A 19,564-nucleotide genomic window follows, 5' to 3' on the forward strand; every position below is an offset into this window, starting at 1 on the left:
TTGCTATAGACAACCACCTTTCTCTACCCTCAACGGTTCCCCCCATTTCATGAAGAGATAAAAAAAAAGAAGTTGTTTCTCATGCTGAGTTCACTGTAGGACGAAAAACGAAACAATGCCACTGCATGCCAAATCCAACACATATAATAACTTGACCAAGAGAAGAACAGGCCTCATGCTGGACATGGAATCAATCACTCGTATGCATGGTGCGTTTAATAGTCTGCTGGTTTTCACCATTTAAAACTATAGGGCCAACACACAATAAGCCAATAGCTTTAGTTTGAGAAGGAGATTTAGAGTTCTACTTACATTGCCTGGATCCACATCAATCTGAAATAGTGTACCCATCTGGTCGTATATTTTCTGTGAACTGTGTCTGTATGAGTATGCGTATGTGTGTGTCTGTGTGCGTGCGCCAAACCCGTGTTTGTATGTGTGTGTGTGTGTCTGTGTGTGTGTGTGACTTTCTGCTCACCTGTGTGCATAAGCACCTGTGCATGTGTGCGTTTGCATATTCGTGCGTGCTCGTCCCCTGTGTGTCTCTGTGTACGAGCCTCACGTGCACAACCCTGCGTGTGCACGTGAGGCCCTCGGTCTCCCCCAGAGCGGCTGTTTGCTCTGGGGGCTCTGTGCGATGGTGTATCTCCACCAGCAGATGTGCTGCTCCTCTCCGGGGCCACAGCTGGAGTCCACATGTTCCCCTGCTGCTGCGCCGCCGATCCACAGCGCCACAGCTCCACAGCTCCTCGCTCGGGGATCTGGCGGTGGCCGTCTCCCTCCCCCCTCTCCCTGCTCCCTCCCCCCCCCCCCCCCCCCCCCCCTCTCTCATCCTAATGGCCTTGCTCGCTCGCCCTCCCTACAGGCTCCCGTGATGTTGGTGGCCGGGCCTGGCTATACATGGTCCTGAAATGTGTCCGGTGGGGGCAATGTGAAGAATTCAAAGGGTGGAGGGGGACACATCAAGCAAAAGGGGGGCTTTGTAGCGCACGTGGGCACGCACATACGCATGCACACACCTACAAAAAATGCACACCCTCACGCACGCAGGCACATACACACACACACACACACACACCCGCACGCACGCACACACACACGCACGCACACACACACACACACACACACAGACAGACAGAAACAAATACACACACACACACACACACACACACACACACACACACACACACACACACACACACACACACACACACACAGTCATTTCCATAATTGCCCACAATCAAACCAGGCCCTCCTGGATTGCGGTCCAGATTCCGCGATAAGCCGAGCTTGGGACCACAGACCCCCAAGTGAGAACAGGTGCAGCTAATGTAACTGATGTCAGACCCTCTCATGTATCCTGAGCCAGACCTGGCTTCTCTTTGTTAATCGCCATGGTCGGACATTCTCCGTTGGATTGCCATTGTGGGCTTTTATTTTGAAAATTAGGATATGTAGTTCAAGTTGTTCCACATTTTCCTTGTTTAATCATATTAGGAAGAGACTGAATTTGAATACTGTTTGTGTGTCTGCATACGTGCGTGCGTGCATGTGTGTCTGTGTGATTCTGTGTGCGTGCGTGTGTCTTTGTATGTGTGTGTGTTTGTTTGTGTATGCGTGCGTGAAAATGTATAATCAAATATATCAAACCTTGCTTCGATTCAAAATAAATTCATGCTGGAAAACATATAACAAAGCCGGTGTCAGATCATGCTGTGGATTGCATCGGTTACGAAATATATACGCCCTGGGGCTGTCTTCCGTCCTGCTCGTAGCGTCTGAGTCAACCTGTTTATTTGCAAGATTCTGACAGGTAGGCATTCCCTCAATGTGTGCGCGACCTGCCCATGCGCGCTCCAGCAAACAATACGTCACCATGCTCGCTCCTCTTCTCGCGCGCTGGTTAAAAAGAAGGAGGAAAGAGCACGGGAAAACATGTGAGCGCTCTCAGGACTAAGTGAGAGATAACTTTATTCCTAATTTTCTGACCCTGCGCACAAGCCTGTGCTGAAACGGAATTAATATCTAAAGGAACAACAACGATTTCTACCCTTTTTTTTATTGGTTCACTAAGGACATTTTGTAGTTCTTTTTTTATTTCGTACTTTTATCAAATATCCAGAACGTAGTAGTCTACTTTAATTTATTTAGAAACTCCAGTCTGATGGAATATCTCCAAAACGCATAACTTAATTAAATTGCTCAGTCAATATCAACCTTACACACAGTTGTATTGCATGTTGTTTGTTATTGCTGAATGCGGTTCAACGTGTAGTCTTCTACGATAAACAAAAACAGGAGCAACTCCACGACAGTGTTCCTGAGAGGCACTTTTACTCCTTCGAACTTTTTTTCCCAAACTTATTCTTGCAATTCTACATATTTCCACAACTACTATGAAGCACTTGCAATTCATGCTCGTTTTGGCAATCGCGGTCAACGTGTGGGAATGTGGAGATGCTAAATTCGGCGAAAGGGGTGAAATAAGCCCACGGAGACGAAGATGTTACGATGGGAGCATGCCAAAACGACTGAAGAAACGGGATAGAAAGCTGTCAGTGGACAGCGGCGGCAGCGGCAGCAGCAGCAGTGGGGAAGTTTGTTCCCGGCTCTATCCTCGCGTGTCCTGCTGCCCCACGAGACGAGCCGCCTATCAGATCCTGCATCGGCGCGACGCACGGGTATGTTCACCAGCACGCTGTCGCATTCTTGCCTACTTGGGGGGGAGAGAGAACGTGGGACCTTAGCTGCCAAACGCCTCGGGGAAACGCGTTTACAGCCTTTTATTGTCGTTCTGCCTCGGTGTCGACAGCTGAATTTCCCTTTATTGGAGAAAAAGGGGGATGGTTAGAAAATAAAGCTAGCTATCACCGTGCCTCCCAGAGAGACTCGACCGGTCTCGCTATAACCTTTACCGGGTGTTTTTCTCATCGAGTCTGAGGAGAATATGTAAAATATAATGTCAGGGATATTTTGAGGCTGTGTTGGTGAAATGTTGTTGTTTTGTGTTGTTCTGATGTCTATCAGGCAGCGGGTGACTGCGTGCTTTTATTTTGGAATGCTCAGGGTGTCCACCGCGTTCCACTGTTACCATGGTTATCGGTCTCAGATTTATTACGTTCCCGAGCGCAATCCGACGCTCGTCAATTACAGAATTCTGCGCATTATGGAGTTCATTGATTTGTCTGTTTTAATTTTGCACTATTTTTGATTTAAACGCCTTTACTTTTTCACGACGCCAGGCTCTGACCGTTTTAAACTGAATACATAATAATAATTATTATTATTCCAGAATTATTCCAAATATTCCGGTAATTTACCAGTTTATCCCTTTAACAACAAATAGTCAAAAGCTAGTAGCATTGTGCGACGACTCGTAAGTTTGCTATAGGATCTTTTGGTAGACTCGCGGACTATTCTCATGTAAACAACTCTTCATTCACTGGCTGGGTGGTATCGCACTTTGTGTTGCGACAAAAAGCCATATTGCATCATTTAATTTGCTCAAGTCATGCAAATCAGAGGCGAAAACTGAATGGAGCCGAGTCAACTTCTCCTCCTCCCCACTACACTGGCCACACAGGGAGTCCTTTTTGCTTATAGCAAAAGAATAACAACAACAGCATTGTGTTTGTTGGTTTCGCTAATGGGAGAACCTGGATAACATCACTCCCCCCACCCCCCAGTCATCGGCCCTGTCCAAGTGTTAATGCTTTTGAGAGGGTGTATGTGCCCATCACTATATTCCTCCCAGTACCCTCCACCCCTCCCTGCCAACTAACTTACACCTACTCCCAAAGGACAGGGGTTGTTAAAATCCCCCAGACTACAGCCTTCTACTGACTGCTGGTTCTCTCTCTCTCTCTCTCTCTCTCTCTCTCTCTCTCTCTCTCTCTCTCTCTCTCTCTCTCTCTCTCTCTCTCTCTCTCTCTCTCTCTCTCTCTCTCTCTGAGATTGTTTCCAATTCCAATATTTGAATTTAAAGGCAAGGATCTTTTTTTCTAACGTTGTGAACTATGGATGGATCGTAATGGATTTGGTTGATCCGGCAATTAAAAAAAACAACAACATAATTTAGATGGATTTAGATGGGTCTTTTTTAGATGGGTCATACCGTAACAGCTGGTTTATCGCACTAATTCACAAAATAACTGCAACATGTATGATCAAATATCCCAAAAATCCCGCAAAAGTATAAAGTACAATAGCGGTGGTGTTACCTCACGGCAAGGTTACGTTTCTGTTGCCAGAATATTGCTGGTTGCCTGACCTGCTTTCTATTATTAAGCACACACACCCACCAACGCTACCATTGATGAGCACCCTCGCTTATAGTCTCTCGCTCCCCGTCTTTCAGGGACAATTTGCTGAAATTCAGGGGAAGGAACAAGCAACAAAAGGTCCACTTGTTCCCATTTGAATGATGGCAACATTGGAGCGCGGCCCATGGCAACATATGGGCACAGGGCATGGCTGAAAGCACACGAATGCTACTACCCCTGGAGCCGGTGCCAGCTCATGGCACACAGAATCAATGGGCAATTTAGAGAGCAGGAGGACAGGCAAACCTATGAACCTGAGTGTCCTCAATTCAGGCAGCAGAGAGAGAGAGCAGAGGAACCCTGATCACTTCACTCCCGATATATTTGCTCCATGGGCTTTCGGTCTGTCGACTAGTCTTTTTTGGACTGAAATACTCTCCAATCTTGAATCTTCCTGACCGAAATTCCAGAGGAAAGAGTTGTGTTTTCCTAAATTGGGAATGGCTACACCAAGCTAACAGGTTTTGTACCAGTTATCCGTCGTAGACAATAGACCCTGAAGATGCGGTTCAACGGATTAGAATTGTATTTACCGATTGCTTCTGCTTTTTCACTCTCTTGCTTGTTTGTATGTCATCATATATCAACATACTGCACTGTTGTTTGCATGATGCTATACGTCATGGATCCATCCCAGATGTGTTTCCAGTGTTGCGAGCAACAGTGATGGAACACAGGGTGTGTATGTGTGTGTATGTGTGTGTGTGTGTGTGTGTGTATGTGTGTGTGTGTGTGTGTGTGTGTGTGTGTTTGTGTGTGTATGTGTGTATGTGTGTATAATAAGAGGAAGAGTCATCGCTTCTTTTCCACCATTGCTTTTAGTTAAAAAAAAATAATGGAGAGAGAGGGAGAGGGTGAGAGAGAGAATGCGTAAGGCACCCATATGCTAGGCTCGGGGTCTGTCACTAATTGACTTCGACAGACTGCTAATTTGTTGATACCAGAGAAGGAATGATGTGCCTGTCTATCTCTCAAATGGTGTTTACACATGGACCTCACACAGAGCAAAACACTACCAGCCTGCTTGTGTGGCTGCACGTGAACCGCCACCTCCACCTCCTCCACCACCACCACCACCACCCCCCCCATTCCTTCCCGACTAGCACCACTTCCAACACATCCACCACCAGCACAACCTCCACCACCACCACCACCACCACCACCACCACCACCACCACCACCACCACCACCACCACCACCACCTCCACCACCACCACCACTACTTCTACAACCACCCTCATCACAATGTGAAACAAGTAGATTACACTGCTCATGTGGCAGCTAATTTGTTAGGTAAATAATCCCCACTAATTTCTCTCTTCAGGAATAATCTTTGTTTTTGCGTTTGTCGAGTGGAGCTCTGATGAGTGGTTGACACTCTTTATTTTGACGATATCCATGTCATGTCCCTCCAACCTGTTGGTCGGGGAAATGTTGTAATTTAATGTTGAGTTTGGTGAGGTTTGGTAAACAAGTGGATGAATGAGCCGCACTGTGGACGAGTGTGTGGTACTCAGACTTTTGAGCTTTGACAATTTGGTAATCAAGATGTTTATTTGTGTGTCCGTGTGTGCGAGTCCTGGTGTTGGAGGGTGTATGTGTGTGTGTGTATGTGTCTTTGGATACGTGACGTGTGTGTGTGTGCTTGCGTGTGTGTGTGCGGATATATTTTTGACCTGAACTACAATTCCAAGAACCTTCACTGTCGCAAAGTTTTATAACCTAACCCTAATCCTATATAATAACTATTAATACTCAACAAAAATAGTCCTAAACCCAGCAAATTAAATGCCCAAAACCATAACAAAAATTAAACTATTTGTTAACGAAATCTGACAATGTTTGCCATCTTAATATAACCACTTATTTAACAACCGGTACATTATCAACACAGTGCGTCAGTGTTTGCGGGGTGCAACAACAAGCCTCCTGAATAATCCTCCACTGATCCCCCTTTCCTCCTCTTCTTCCCCCTCCTCCTCCTCCTCCTCCTCCTCCTCCTCCTCCCCACATGTGCGCTCCAGATCTTCTCCACCAACAACACAGAGTGTGGGCGCCTGCTGGAGGAGATCAAGTGTGCCCGCTGCTCGCCCAATGCCCAGGTGCTGTTCCATTCGCCCGACGCGGAGGCCAAGGCACCGCACAGGGAGCCCGACCTGCCGCGCCTCTGCCAGGACTTCTGCCGGGAGTTCTACTACACCTGCAGGGGACACATACCAGGTGAGGTGACGAGGGGGTCGGTGACGCTGGTGTTAACGGGTTATAGGTCGTTATAGACTGCTGCCGGAAGGCAGGCAAGAGGTGTGACTTTCAGGGGGACGCACGTACACACACACACACACGCATGTGTACACACCTGGGTACGCACACACCTGCGTACGCACACATGCACGCACGCACACACGAACTTCTGCACGCACGTCGGACACTCACACAAACAAACACACACACGTACACACATACATACATAAGCACAGACACCTACGTTATAGCAACCTTCTCTCTTTTTTCGATGAGAAAGTATTTGGGTGCTGTTGTTTCATAGATTCAGATCTTTTGTGTTTTCATCCTTCAACAATTCTTTATATAAGGAATTCACTCATTTTGCACATTTCTCATATAAGGATTTCTCCAGATCTTGACCCCTTCCCTTCTATTTCTAAAACGTTTTTTATTTTCTAAACGACCAATCGTCGATACAGTGCATCGGGGCCCAGAGTATCTGACCACATTCTCACGTTCCCCAATTAGTCTGCACTCAGTGGGTGAAGAGCAATTAGCAGAGCGCTACGTGTTGCGCTGTTTACGACATCCTCCCCTTTAAGACACCGTTTAGTCTAGCCGTACTTGTGGCATTGCGGGGTGGAAAAACTTCTGTTCTCCTTTCCGTTTCAACTTATTATGACATTTTTCACATACATGCGACTCACTGTGAGGTCTAGTGGAAGTGTGTAACGTCGTAAGTAGCAGTTGCTCCAGTTTTTTTCCCAGATTTGAAAAACCGCAAGGATTATACCAGGTGGCTTTTTAGCGGAGGTGTGCGAAATCCTCTGGTAAATCGTAAACACTTGTCATGCATGCCGAAGAATGCTGCGGTGGGTTTGGCGTACCACAAATGGTACTAAAGAAGAACAGAAAAAAACGATATAATTAACCTCTGCCTCTGCGTAGTACAAATGTAGTAAAACACGGTTTGAAATGACCTTCATGTTATCCGTTTGACTGAAAGAACAACAATTCGACCAATCGTAGACAGACTGCATCGGCTGCATCATTTGGTGACAAACGGTTAGAATCGCTCACTTCCGATCTTTGTTCATCTTGTTTTCTTTCCAAATGAATATACTTTTATACATTCCATTGTATTATGTTACATGTAAGGCTAATTTATGAACTGTTAACTTCATACTTCCTCCTACCTTGGACGTAAAAAAACACTCCTTAGTTATTGCCCGGGCCCAGGAAGTTTGACATTCGGAGGATGTCAAAGCAAATAAGCTGCCGTCTAGACATGACTTTTGGACCACTCCACCTCACCTGTCCCAGGGCCACCAGCGGAGCTCAAAGTAGGCTTACATTGACTGAAGCTTTTGGCCAACTCAACGTGTCATGTGTTTGTTTTCCCGAGGTGTGAGCAAATCTATGGGGTAAATGAATCAAGGGCAGAATTACATCACCGTGCTGCCACGCCGTCGATCGCAGACGCACACTCCTTGAAGAGCGCACGTCCACCGCAGACGGAGCGACTCTCTGACATCTTTTACTGTGTATACCTGACGCCACGCTATTCCCGCCACCCGGTCGTTGCCCCCCCCCCCCCCCCCCCGCCCGCCGTCTCTCCAGGAAGTACGTCCTTTGAAGAGGCGCGCTTCTAGAAACGCAGGTGGCAGCGGTGGCTAGAGGGGCGCATTCCAAACCTCATCAAACAGTTCTCCGCCGTCCTCGTTCTCCGCTCTGTCGCGGCGGCCCTGATAAGATCAGCTGAGGTTTGCAAAACAGGGGAACAGTTTCAAAACACAGTGAGTCTGGAAGCACCCCCCCTCCCCACCCGAGCGGCCGCTTGCCCCCTCAAGTCAAATATCAAACGAGCACATTCCGCCCGAGTCAGCAGGCCCATCTCTCCCAATGTAACAGCTCTGTCATGCGGTTGGCTGTTGGCTGGATCGTGTGCGCACCTCTTTGGTTTCGCACCGAGAGCCGGTGGAAGAGGAATTCCCTTCCCCTGGAGGGAAAGAAAGAGGGAGAGAGAAATGAGCGATGTCTAAAGTTGCACTAAATCCCTGGGAGCCGGCAGTCAAACGCACTGGGAGAGTTAAACCGAGGGGCTTAGCAGAAGAATCCCAGAAGAAGTTCTCCTCGCTCGTTTTGCTGCAGTCTTCCATCACTCCGGCGCAGCATATGTGGTGACGAATGACACATTTATTTTTCTACAAAGGTTGTGTGTATGTAAAACTGCTCAAGTGCATCAAGATGTCAAGTACTTTGGGTGGGCCACCCAGGCTGCCTTGGAAGATAACCAGATGGAAGCATAACGTTAGCACCAGGGAGCCAGGGATGTGTGGACCGTTCTCCTTCTCTCTCTCTCTCTCTCTCTCGCTCTCTCCCTCTCTGTCACTCTCTCTTTTTTTTCTTTTTCTCTCTCTCATCCTCTCTCCCTTTCTTTCTCCTTCACCCTCTTATCCACATTGTCTTTATCTCTCTCTCCCCCACTCTTTCTATCTCCTTGTCTCTCACTGTCTCTCACTGTCTCCCTCTCCCTCTCTGTCTCTCTCTCTCTCTCTCTCTCTCTCTCTCTCTCTCTCTCTCTCTCTCTCTCTCTCTCTCTCTCTCTATTTTCTTTCTCCTTCTCTCTCCCTCTTTTTATCTTCCTCTCTCTCTCTCTAACCCTTTATCATGAAAATCATTCAAGTTCTCCTAAATTAAACCTCAACTATATGGCCATCTTTACCTTATGGACTATTAAAACTAAAAGCAAATTCGTCTGTCTGTCTGTCTGTCTGTCTGTCTGTCTGTCTGTCTGTCTGTCTGTCTGTCTGTCTGTCTGTCTGTCTGTCTTTCTCTCTCTCTCTCTCTCTCTCTCTCTCTCTCTCTCTCTCTCTCTCTCTCTCTCTCTCTCTCTCTCTCTCTCTCTCTCTCTCTCTCTCTCTCTCTCTCTCTCTCTCTCTCTCTCTCTCTCTCTCTCTCTCTCTCTCTCTCTCTCACTCTCTCTCTCTCCCTTTAGTCCTAGCCTACAACTCAACTATATGGCCCATCTTTACAATGGACTATTGAAACAAAAGGCAAAACACAAGTAAAAATGCTTTTATAACGTGATGACAATAATACATAACTATGGACATTTAAAATATAGAAGATTTTCAAGTGTAATGTTTTTACTAATTTACTCATCATGTTGGATGTCAGGTATTGCATTCTAAATACATAATGCTGTGGCATAATAATCCAGAACAATCATTGCATTTACACAACTGACAACAAGCATGGAGCTATTATGCGTCCATACAATATATACTCTGATTTGTACTCTCTCTATCTCTCTCTCGCTCTCTCTTTGCATCACCACCTCGCCAGTGCTCCCTGTAGCCCAGCCTGTCTCCTCCATCCTCGGTTAATCATTTAGCTATGTACCTTGGGTCCCTAACCAGCATGCCTAAGATAACTACACACATTAGCTGGTGGGTGGTACTGCCTGGGAGAGATGTTTGTGTGTTCACCACCATCTGTGCTATGTGTGCCCGCGAGTGTGTGTGTGTGTTGGGGGGGGTTGTTGGGGGGGAGCGTGCGTGTGAAGTGTGTTTGATCTGCATGTTGTGTTTAGATGTTCAAGGGGGATATCCTATCACCTCTAGTATTTGGTGCGGTCAGCCGCTGTGGTTGGTCTGTGTGTGTATGTTAGTGTGTGTGTGTGTTTGTGTGTGGGTGTGGGGGGGGGATGAAAACAGAGTGAGTGAGTCTTGTTTGTGTTTTTATAACTGGTGTATTTGCTCTCCTCCTCCCTCTGAGGGTTTCACTAAGGGAAACAATATTGCGTTGGTTGTTTTTAGGTCGCAGAGGGACGCTGATTGACTGCGAGAGAGATCCCCTCTCTCTCTTTGTTGCCCTCTGTGGTCTGCCCACATGGAGATAAAAAAGGAGCGGTTTCGTAGAACTCTGAGGATAATGTTGTGATTCTGGGAAGACTTGGGGAGCGCGGTGCGTGCGCCTACAGAGACGGACCACCCGGACCAACGAGCTAGGCTACGAGAGATAGGAAGGTCGAATGACAGGAAGATAATGAGATAAATGTTGTTCGCAAAGGTGCTTCGGTCTGGAGTCCTTGATGGAATGCAGGTTCTTTCTTACTTAATATTTCGTATGTATTTTTTTATAGGTGATCAAATTTTTTCACTCCTACTCCTAAATTAAACAAAACATATGCGTACATATAAGTGCACATTGGCAGGCCTAATAATAAAAAGCTTAACTTTAACATAAAACACTATGGTCCAAATAAAGTTGTGGGCCAGTCCACTCGGAACAGATGCTGCTTCACACGAGTCATAGAAAGTGTCTCCGTACCTGCCACCATCCAGTGGTCTATCCCCCACTGGTTTCCACTACCTAACCAAGACTTAGTCCCCCCCCCCACCCCCCAGCCCCCATCCCACACAGAACGGCTGTAAGTTGTCATCGCAGAGCTGAGCCTTTTTTGATTCCTCGCCATTCCGATGCCAGCTGCATGCATCCAGCAGTTGCCATGGTTCACAATGACGTACGGCCGCGTTAAAAGAGAGAGAGGAGGGGGAACAAATAATACGCAATGTTAGTCACGCGATATTAACACATTACACATGACATTGTAGAACGGTAGAAATTAATTAAACAACCCTTCCACTTCTCTTTCTTACTCCCCTCGAACGCCTGAACGGGGAACAGGATCTGCTTGTTGCACCGTCATCACTTCATAAATCAAGAGAAAACATGATGTGAAAGAGAGAGGGCACGTCGTTCTGTTCTGAGTGCGTTCTGACGTCCGAGCCATCTGGCCTGGCCCACCGTTCTTTTCACTTGTTCATTTTCTTTCACCCCCGGTCTAGCCAGAATTTGGTTTGGCTCATCTACTCTAATTCCACACTTCCCCCCAACACAAAAGCACATCCCAAAAGTGCATGTGCAGACACACACGCGCACATGTTAAAACACACACACTAACAAAAACACACACACACACACACACAAACACACACACACACACACACACACACACACACACACACACACACACACACACACACACACACACACACACACACACACACACACACACACACACACACACACACACACACACACACACACACACAAACACACACAGTAGGAAGACATATTCACACACACACACACACACACACACACACACACATTATCACACACATTAACACACAGGCATTAACACACATACACGCAGGCAGACAGAACACACATTAACACACACAGACACACTGACACACAAACACGGCTGCAGTAGCTTAGCAAAGCGTAAACACGGCTTTGAGGGGGGAACGTTTAGTGACGTCTGCATGTCTTCGAGCCGCGTGCGTTTGACGTGTGTGCGGAGCGCATGAAGTCATGTCGGTATGTCGTGTTTTCCATCTAAGACGTTCTTCCTCTCACCTCTCCGCTTCTCTCTCTCTCTCTCTCTCTCTCTCTCTCTCTCTCTCTCTCTCTCTCTCTCTCTCTCTCTCTCTCTCTCTCTCTCTCTCTCTCTCTCTCTCTCTCTCTCTCTCTCTCTCTCAATCCGTCTCCATCCAGAGCTGTTCCAGGCAGACGTGGACGAGTTTTGTCAGTATTACGGTCGGAGAGACGGCGGCGCCTGCTTCCCGGACTACCAGCGAAAGCCACCTCTGCGAGGGCAGGAGTCCAACTACCTGGGGGACGAGAAGATAGAGGAGATCAGCAGGTTTGGAGACCTCCTATGGAACCCACTGTTTGGTGTGAAAGCATGGGATAATGTCATGTTCCTGAAAGCTCACATCTACTCCACATTTATTAAAGGGTGGATATATATTTAAATTGAATGTCAATTTTAAAAAGGAAAATAGTACACCATAGAATTTGTATTCGCGCAGCCGTTGAACCCTCTCCAGGCTAAACTCCTAGTACATAGTTTAAAAGTCCCAAGTTCACCGGGTCATCGCGACAAAGCTCCACTCCATCCCAGACAGGATGCTCTGCTGCGGCATCTCCTGTGTGACCCCACAGTTTGTTCAGAGCACATTCATCCAGCTTTGGCCCAGCATAATGGAAATGCTTATCCTAGCAGCCCTGGCTCCTGCTGCAGGCTTTACTCCTTTGTCTCTGTGCTGGGTTTCCCTTTCATCTGCTTTCCCGGAGGCATCATGGGATCGACTGCAGAGATACTCAGCTTGCCCTGCGTTCACCTTTATTGGCGGCTCAGTTTGACGCAAGGCAGGGTTTTGGTCCAAAGACGTTTGAAATGTCAAAGACTATTTGAAACATATTGCTGTTTGACTACTATGTGCTGAGTTCTGGTCGTAATGCTAAATTAGACAGGGACATTCAAATCCATTACTTTTGTGCTTAATGAATTACTTTAAGGACTACAACGGCAGATATTGCGGTCAAATAACAGTTCACATTCCTTAGTTTAAATGATTAAATTGTATGCATTATAATGTAGATATAATATATATTATACATAGTACTATTTATATATATAATATCAGATATTATGAAACACAACATTCTTGCTCGGGACAACATGATCATACCAAATCATTTGTGTATGCTGCAGAACACGATTAATCATTCCAGCTTCAAAGTCTCCTAGATAAGCAACATCCCTGATACAACCTCTCACCCTTTTCATTCTGTTTGGCTGTTCTCCTCTGGTCGCCCAGGAAACACAAGCACAACTGCTACTGTGCCCAGGAGGTGCTGAGTGGCCTGCGGCAGCCTGTGGCCGTGGTGCATTGTGGGGACGGCTCGCAGCGGCTCTTCGTTCTGGAGAGGGAGGGCGTGGTGCGAATACTCACCCCCGATCTCGAGGTGCTGAAGGAGCCCTTCCTGGACATCCACAAGCTGGTGCAAAGCAGCCTCAAGGTAGGGGTGTAGCTCCTCTCGATTCCAACGGTCCAACTGTGGTAACAGTGGTAACAGCATAACCCCCCCCCCCCCCAGCAACATGATTGGTCGGATAAAAAATGAAGCGGAAAAGGCGCCCCATCCACCATTTTTATGATACTCCTCAAACCCCCTTCCCCCCCCCCACATCCCCCAAAACTTTTCTACACACACATCCACACACACACTCTTCCCTCAGCCTACTTCCAATAAAAACAATCAAATGTTGGCCAGAGGCAATTTAGGAAGTGAAATAAAATTAAATTAAACACACTTACTCCTGTGTCTGAGCCTGGAAGTCGTTCCATGCATATACGTAGGTAGTGTAGTACAACAAAGTGGATGGGAGATGGCTTGATGGCAGTCTTTCTGTGGTAGAAGGGCTACCACCTTAGCAAACATACTTACTTACTGTGACCGTGTGGAAAACTCTCCCATGCCAATGCAAATACCTTAAACGTGGTGCTTGCGCTGTAATAACATTCAATTACGTAATTATGCCAAATAAGCACGCATTCATCAATTTTCAACACTAATATCTGCTAATTAACCAGACCCTTATTAGCTCATTGCTGAGCTTTCCTAACCCAACAAGAGATGGCTAATTGTGTTAATTAATACCTGTTTAAGTCACAGTTTGTGCACATGTTACATCTCAGATATTCCACGTGCTGACTGGAATAACAAATGGTAATGCGACCAAGCTTAAAACACACCTAACCATTTCTCCCTTCATAGAACCAACCCCTACACTCACCATTCTCTCCAGAACCATTTACAGTACTTCTCAGTACTTCTTTTCACACACTTTCCAGCATTTATTGAATATTTAGTTTAGCTAGCCAAACCCTAGCTAACATGGACATGCAGGGTAGAGGCAGAGATGTTTAGAACTCAGAGAGTTATAACTGAACAACAACGGAAAGTAGACATGAACTGAATTCCAGCTCTCACAGCATCATTTAGGGCCATTTCATCACAAAATGTCGTCCTCCAAATAAGGATAAAATACTCAGATTTTGTTGATGATGTAATTCCTAGTAGACCACAACCAGTCTGCACCATGTATATCCTACCTGAGGTATTCCATCTCGCTGCAATCTTTTCACTATCGAAATCTCGGGCCATTCCGCCGCTAAGTAGTAACATATTTCTCCTACGTATCATTGTTTATCTGCAGTGCTGGATGTTCTGCAATAGTTTGTTTGGATAGTTCAGATTGCGTAAAGAGATGGGCCAGATGAGATGTTTAGGGGGGCACGCTCCCGAACAGGAAGTTTATGTATCACGCATGCCTCCCGCATCCCTCTACACTCCGACGGACAAGAACGCAGCGTTTACGGCGAGTCAAACAGAGCGGCGCAATTGGCAACGCGATTGCTCTCCTGGCTACTGCTATCGTCATGACGGACCTACAGCCAGTGGTGGACGAGATGATGTTGTGTGATGATTTTTACGACAAATCCGACAGGGGGGACCGCACTACCCTCAAATCCTTCTCTTTTCCAGTGGCAGACAAAGCCCTGGACCCCTGCGCCCGTGGGCCACGAGTTCTCGTGGTGGGGGGGGATGGGGGATGGGGGGGGGATGGGGGTAGAGAAGGGAAGTAGGGGCACCAGGGACTAGCTAAGGTGTTTACTGGCTGCATCAACAGGATGGAGCTGGCTTTATACAGAACTAGGAAACAAGGCCCTGGGGGAGGAGGGGGGGGGGGGGGTGGGGGGTGGGGGGGGGCGCTGGGGGGGGGAGGCGACGGAAGATAAGGGCTTTATCATCAGGCCCATGCACATGCTTTGATTGTAATGTTCTGGGGTTCCTCCTGCTGTTTTCTACCCCCCTTCCACCTCCCTCCCCCTCCTCCTACCCTCCCTCCACTCCCCTCCTCTCCTCTCCCCTCCCTCCCTCCCTCCCTCCCTCCCTCCCTCCCTCCCTCGCTGGATCCCCTGGTGCCAATTAAGCCGGCCCTGCTGCGAGACAATGCTGAGCTGCAGCGCTGCCGCTCTCCCGGCTGCTCTGTGGGTGTTCCCTCCCTGCTCCTGAAATCCTATCTCTGCTGGTGCCCCACATAGAGCCACCCAGCCTCTCACCACCACACACACACACACACACACAGACACACACACAGACACACACGCACGCACGCTCGTATGCACACGTATGCACGCGCATGCACACACACACACACACACACACACACACACACACACACACACACACACACACACACACACACACACACACACACACACACACACACACACACACACACACACACACACACACACACACACACACACACACACACACACACACACACACACCCACACACACACAAACACACAGCCTCAAGTGTGCCGTTCTGTGGGCTTACTCAGAATCTTTCTTTCTCTGGTAGGAAGTGTACAATTATTCCAGATCCGTTTTATCATCTCTCCTTGTTATCCTTCTTCCCTCTGGCCGCCTCAGCTCCTCCTCCCTCTGCCCCCACAGGGCTGATATCATCTCCACGTTCCTTTACTGCTTCCTTATAGGCTTATGGTCACATGCTACAGGCTACTACAGTGCATCACCTCTCACCTGATTGGGTAACTGACGACTCGTTGAGCACCTCGTCTTTATGACAACAGAGGTCGATGGAGATGATGTGATAGATGATCGTGAAAATCAGCATGGGTTACCAGGGGGCACTAGTTAACAAATGGCTTTATTCTTCTGAAAATTTACCAAGTCGATGCCAGAATGCGTGTGTCCAGGGTGAACCACCGTAGCCTTCATGATAAAGGAGAGCAGAAGAATACACATGCAAAAATGCTCACCAAAAAAAAAACTTTTTTATTATTTACTTCATTTCCTAGCTTTTGCTGACATCTCTCTGAGTTGCGCTCCCTCACTGTAGTCCATCACTGCTCTTACACTGCCCAGTGTATATTCCCTGGCAGTGATGAACGGGGACTCCAGTCGGTTTTCCTCTGGCAGCAACAGGGGAGTAGCGAGTCTCATAACCTCCAGGCTTCTCTTATTGATGTAATAACCGGCCTGATGGACATGCCTAATGTGCTGGAAGAGATAGATGAGTTTAGTACCATTATGAGGTAAACCACTTGCTGCATACTTTGGTTCTCTCTGTGGGTGAGGGGAGAATGAGGAAATGTTTTCTCAATGGAGCTGTGCTTGGAACCATCTCAGTAGGGTTGTGCAATAGGAGTGTTGGATTGGAATAGGATTGTTGGCAATGTAGAATTTGTACATGGATTGCTATGCAAAAATCTCTCGGACTTTTATACTAGCAGGTAGAAGATAGATCTGGAATCTCTGTTTTCATTGTGCAGTTGAGGCTAGGGTATTTTGGTTGTGTGTGTCTGTTTGTGTGAATGTATGTGTGTGAGTATGCGTGTGTGTTCTTGCATGCCTGGTTACCCGTCTAAGGGTTGAATGCGATTATTACAGATAGCCTTTGAGCCAAGTGTCCAGACATTGTTTTTCTCCAATCAACTTGCGTGGAATGTCTTTTTAGAGGGACAGGATTGCCCGTGAGCGATTCAGGATCTAAAGGATCGGGCTTTGACAAAGCCACCAGGCCAACACATGCATCATCGGGAACTGAAAGGCAGCTGTCCTGTGGAATTGGACATGGTAGGAATCATGTCCCACTAACCACCATGGTACCCAGACAGGCCCAGATGGTTCCACATAACCGTCTGGCGGGGGGGGGGGGGGGGGGGGGGGGGGTTCTGCCGCCACTCATCCCAGAAGAATCCACGCTTTCTGTGGAATGCCAACATTGGCTCGATATGGCCAGAATCAGAACCAGAAGTAGATCAATAAGGAGGCAGGGTCACCTGAACAATACTTACAGAAGGAGAGAACTCATGATTAACCAAACTTAACAAAAAGCCATTTCAGAATGGGTCGAAGGTACGTTCTGTTCAGGGTGGGTGCAGCAGAAAGGGGGTTGGGGGTGGGGGTTGATTTGTGGACGTTTTCCAAAGCTGGGGGAGAGTTTGAATGGCGTTATAAAGACATCATCTGTTGCTAATCAGGGCAGCAGACTCTCGAGGTTCTCCATCAAAGCTCCATCATCAGATGGCTTCAACGACGGAACGGCACTGATTGAAAACATCGGCTACCGTTTCAGCCCCATTTTGAATTGATCTATCTGTAATCCATCCAACAATATTTACTTTAAACCCAAAAGGGACGGGGTTAAAAAAGAGTACAGGGAAACAACACAATGTACCCGTAATCTCTTTTTTCGTTTAAAAACAACAGAGAATTTTGCCGCCATGTGGTACGTTTTCGGACTAAAACGCTAATATGTCACAGATTGAACCCATTGGAAAAAAAACAATGGGAATGCCAGGTTGGTCAGTGAATCAAATCAGAAACAGTCATTTGTTCATCAATCCTAAAAGCAGACCATTAACAAAGGATCCACGCAGGGAGATCGTTAGATCGGCATCTTACGTCGAAACGATCCCCCGTCCTTTCTGCGTTCCGAGACCGAGGGCCTGGCCTCTGGGGGGCCATGCTGCTGCCTTTCCTGCCCCGCCGGCTTCTGTGGAGCTAGTCATTAGCGAGGGAACTCGACATCTCAGCCCAGTTTAACCACTGTGTCCTGGTGGTCCCCGTTTGGCTCCGGACCTAGGCCTCTCTGGAATTCTGGTCTCTGACCCGTTCCCTATGCGTGTTTATTTTGGCTGCTCGGGTCACCGCATCTCCAAATCCAACACATCAGGTCAAGCATTTCAAAGTTGAGTTTTTTTCCTCTTTTTTTTTTAGAGCTTTCTCCTGAAATGAATCTTTTTTTCTCTTTTCCTCGCGCCCCTCTCCTTCTCCTCCTCCTTTTTCTTCTTCTTCCTTCCTCCACCTCTCTTCCATCATGCACCCAGCTGTTATGTACTGAATCGCCTCTCACACAATATCTTTTTATTGGACTTCAACAATCTGACATTTAGTAGCCCTCGTAAATCCCAACTCTGCCTTTTTTTGGGGGGGTAGGTTTGGACATTTATTTGTCAACTTTCACAACTTTAAACTTTAAACGCATATTAATGGAACCACAGTGCTGTGCTTTGTGGCTCCCCGCTGTTTCTTGGTTCTTTCGAGAACATTCCATGGCGAGGAGTCATCCCGTGTGCGTTTGAGTTTGGCCCGGGGTTACTGTGCAGTCGGACAGGCCTTTACACAGTTCAACTGCACACCAGGATGGAGAAGTTGAAGATACGTGAAGCGTTTTATGATACGACAGCGGGGGGCCTGGGCCGTAACATTGAGTAAACCCAACTTGATGTCTGCCACCAAAATCTTTTTTCTTCTACCCCCGAATTATTATTTTTGTTTAACTGTGTTAAAGACAACTGCAGTGCATCCTTAATTTTTTTATTTTTTTTATGTGAGCCAGGCGATGATCATGTCTCACTTTCTTATCCACACTTTTCATTCCAACGTTTTGATTCCCCAGAATGTGGGAGCTGCCTGCACTGGATCTCTTAGCAACTACACATAGAAACACACATACGCTCACACTTCCCATCGCCTTTCTCACGTTCTAAACACCTTAACCTTAACATTCTGCCTATGCCTTTGTCAGACCAAATAACGGGGGTAAGGGGTTGTGGTGGTGGTGGGGGGGGGGGGGGGGGGGGGGGGGGAGAGTTTAACTTTTAAAGGAAAAAAGAAAAAGGGCTGACCAGGCTTTCTCCTGCCTAAGGACTGAAATGCTATAGCTGATTATTACAGCCAACTATGACGAGAGGACCACCCTGGTGGTGACAACTGATGTAGCCCCCCCCCCCCCCCCACACCCCTCCCTCCGGGGTGACACAAAGGTTTACATATTACACAAGCAATTTAGATGTTTTCTAAACATGTTGCCAAGACAGTGGGACTTGGCAGCTCGCTCCCTGTTTAGGTTTCGTTCCTCTCTTTCTTTCTCCCCTTCTCCTTTTCCCTACCCTCTTTTACTCCCAATCCCACACTCCCCCCTCTCTCTCCCTCCCCCCCCCGTCCACCTTTGCTCCCTTCTTATGTCCTTGAGTTTTTTTCTCCGCCCGGACTTACTGGGGTACACTGGTAAAGACTCTGGTGATGGGGAGAGGCGGGGAGGGAACGGAGGGGAG

At 47.4% G+C, this 19,564-nt stretch overlaps 1 protein-coding gene across 1 annotated transcript in view; it reads left to right on the forward strand.

Annotated features, from left to right (window-relative positions):
• The first annotated feature begins 1,895 nt into the window (after window positions 1-1,895).
• hhip (hedgehog interacting protein) overlaps window positions 1,896-19,564 on the forward strand; it is a 35,287-nt gene continuing 17,618 nt past the window's right edge. Inside the window, exons 1-4 of the mRNA XM_056586333.1 lie at window positions 1,896-2,681; window positions 6,347-6,542; window positions 12,114-12,261; window positions 13,223-13,424. Of these exons, the coding sequence (XP_056442308.1) occupies window positions 2,397-2,681; window positions 6,347-6,542; window positions 12,114-12,261; window positions 13,223-13,424 (831 nt within the window). The 5' untranslated portion in view covers window positions 1,896-2,396. The remainder of the gene's footprint in view (window positions 2,682-6,346; window positions 6,543-12,113; window positions 12,262-13,222; window positions 13,425-19,564) is intronic.

Source organism: Gadus chalcogrammus, chromosome 3 (genome assembly GCF_026213295.1).
Source record: "Gadus chalcogrammus isolate NIFS_2021 chromosome 3, NIFS_Gcha_1.0, whole genome shotgun sequence".
NCBI lineage: Eukaryota > Metazoa > Chordata > Actinopteri > Gadiformes > Gadidae > Gadus > Gadus chalcogrammus.